This window comes from Oculina patagonica, chromosome 9 (genome assembly GCF_052425735.1).
Source record: "Oculina patagonica isolate OP01 chromosome 9, crgOcupat, whole genome shotgun sequence".
Classification (NCBI taxonomy): Eukaryota; Metazoa; Cnidaria; class Anthozoa; order Scleractinia; family Oculinidae; genus Oculina; species Oculina patagonica.
Window position 1 is genome coordinate 20612425 of NC_135766.1, and position 2243 is coordinate 20614667.

The following is a 2243-nucleotide window of genomic DNA, read 5'->3' on the forward strand; positions in this document are numbered from 1 at the left end:
AGGGCACCTTGTTGAAACAATCAGACCACGCGTATTTAATTCGTCTTTCGCGCGCGGAGTAGAAGAGTAATAGTGATATTTTTCACAAAAATATCAGTTTGTGCAAAAGGGAAGATAAATGGGGTCGCCCACTACCTCTAGGAACGAGTTAATTCATTGGTTCTTAAAACAATAGATAACAGGTGACAACAATGCACCTAGCCCTGAATAACTATAGAGGTAGTGTTTACAGCGGGCGAATGACAATAGAGGTTCTAAAGATGTAGTATCTTACTGGATAAATGAAGTTCTCGTGCGAATATTTCACATACAAATTACAGGTGAGCTCATTTATTATTAAAGAGTGCACTGCATGTTTGACTGGGCTAATTACCCTGTATTTACTTTCGTGTCAAAAAAGTAATTTTTGGTAGAACTATTTGCATATTGCAAAGAACTAAAAACATATTTTTGATTAAAATGCATCTTTTTGCGAGTTCAATCCCTTAATATCTCTATCTATCGACCACAGAAAGTGACACAAACTAGTGACGAAATATTTACATCATTTAAAAAGGTAGGACACCTTAAATTTTCTAAACAGTAAGGATAGTAAACCCATTACGTATAACTTTAAATCTTTCCAAGATGGAATTTTTAAATATTGATTTCTTTTTAAGAATTAAAAGGGTTTCGTGTAGCTCGCTATTTAGTTAAAAGTACTAAAATCCAAAAATTGAGGTGTTTTATTGCAACCTTAAATTTTTTTAAAAAATTGTTACATTTTTTTTTTTTTGGGTTTTTTTTTGGGTTTTTTTTTTTTTTTTTATTTTTTGGGGAAATATAATTTTTATATTTTATTAATTATCAATGGCATGAACTTGAACTTGGATAGCAGGTGGACCATTTATGTTAAAGAAAGAACCGATATCAAGTTTCGACCGAAAAGTCGAAGTCGCGCGTGCACGAATTAAAAGCAGTTTAGCAACTAAAACGACGACCATCTTTCGCGATGGACAATGAACTGGAACAACGTCCTCTTGCCCTTAACATTCTCGAGCCAGTTGTTCTTGTGGTCATGGCCATTTTGTGTATAATAGGGAACATTTTAACCTGCGTGGCTGTTTATAGAAACCCAAGACTTCGCACATCAACCAACCTATATGTTATCGCCTTGGCAGTCAGTGATCTCCTAAACTCCTCAATCGTTATGTCGTTGGCTGTGGGCGTCTTAATCACTGGGACGTGGCCGTATGGTGATATCATGTGCAACCCCCATGCCTTTTTTACGCTGTTCTCCGTTTATGTCTCTCCATCTACTATGGGTCTGGCAGCCTTCAACAGGTATATTCGAATTGTCAAATCAAACAAATATCCGCGCATTTTTACGCCGGTCCTTTCCAAAATGTACATCAGTGCGGTGTGGCTGCTTGTTGCAGGGTACGTTGGTATTCCCAGACTAGCCGGTTGGACCGAGTATGGGTTTGTTCCTGGGTATGCTGTGTGCACCATCATCCATCCTACTGACGCTGTCAAAATCGCGCATTACTGCATTGTGGTGTCCTTGTTTCTCGTTCTTCCCTTCAGCGTCGCGACTTTTTCTTATTACAAAGTATTCAAGACTATCAAACAGCATAACTTTAACATGGCTTCAACAGTTCATAACGCTGAACACGAAGGTCGAGTCACTGTCAGAGAAATACGAATTACCAAGTCTCTCGCAGTCGTGTTGCTGGCATTTGGGTTGTGTTGGATTCCATTTTGGGCCATCGCAGTAATGCAGCGATTTACTTCAAGTGTGGTGCCACGAAATGTCCAGCTTCTGTGCACGTTTTTGCTGTTCTTCTCCAGTACAATCAACCCCTTCATTTATGCTGGTACGAATGAGGCTTTTAGGGTGGAATTTTATCGTGTTCTGTTGTGCAAAAAGAATAAGAGAATCCATCCTTTCTCAACGGGAAACAGGGTGGAACAAAAGGAGTGTGAGATGAATCGAGTCTCCGAAGTCGGTCAATGAATGGTAATTATCACAAACTGAACTGGAAAACGATGAATTTTTATTTTATAGCCCTTTCTATAAAGTGCAGTAAAGTAAAAACCTTAACAAGCATATGTGATTCAGTTGTGCATGGCGATATCTTATGCAGATATTTAACAGTTATTCCTCGAGCGCGCAATTGATGTGAGATGATAGATAGCAACGAGGCGCGTAGCACCGAGTTCAAAATAACGATCTCATATCCAACAAGCGCGAGTAAAATAAT

The 2243-nt window shown here is 38.7% G+C and overlaps 1 protein-coding gene across 1 annotated transcript; it reads left to right on the plus strand.

Moving 5' to 3' along the window:
- Positions 1–991: 991 nt before the first annotated feature.
- LOC144665016 (melatonin receptor type 1B-like) lies at positions 992–1996 on the plus strand. Its single transcript, XM_078526201.1, has one exon. It carries the CDS (start codon positions 992–994, stop codon positions 1994–1996), a length of 1005 nt encoding a protein of 334 aa, XP_078382327.1.
- The last annotated feature ends 247 nt before the right edge of the window (positions 1997–2243 follow it).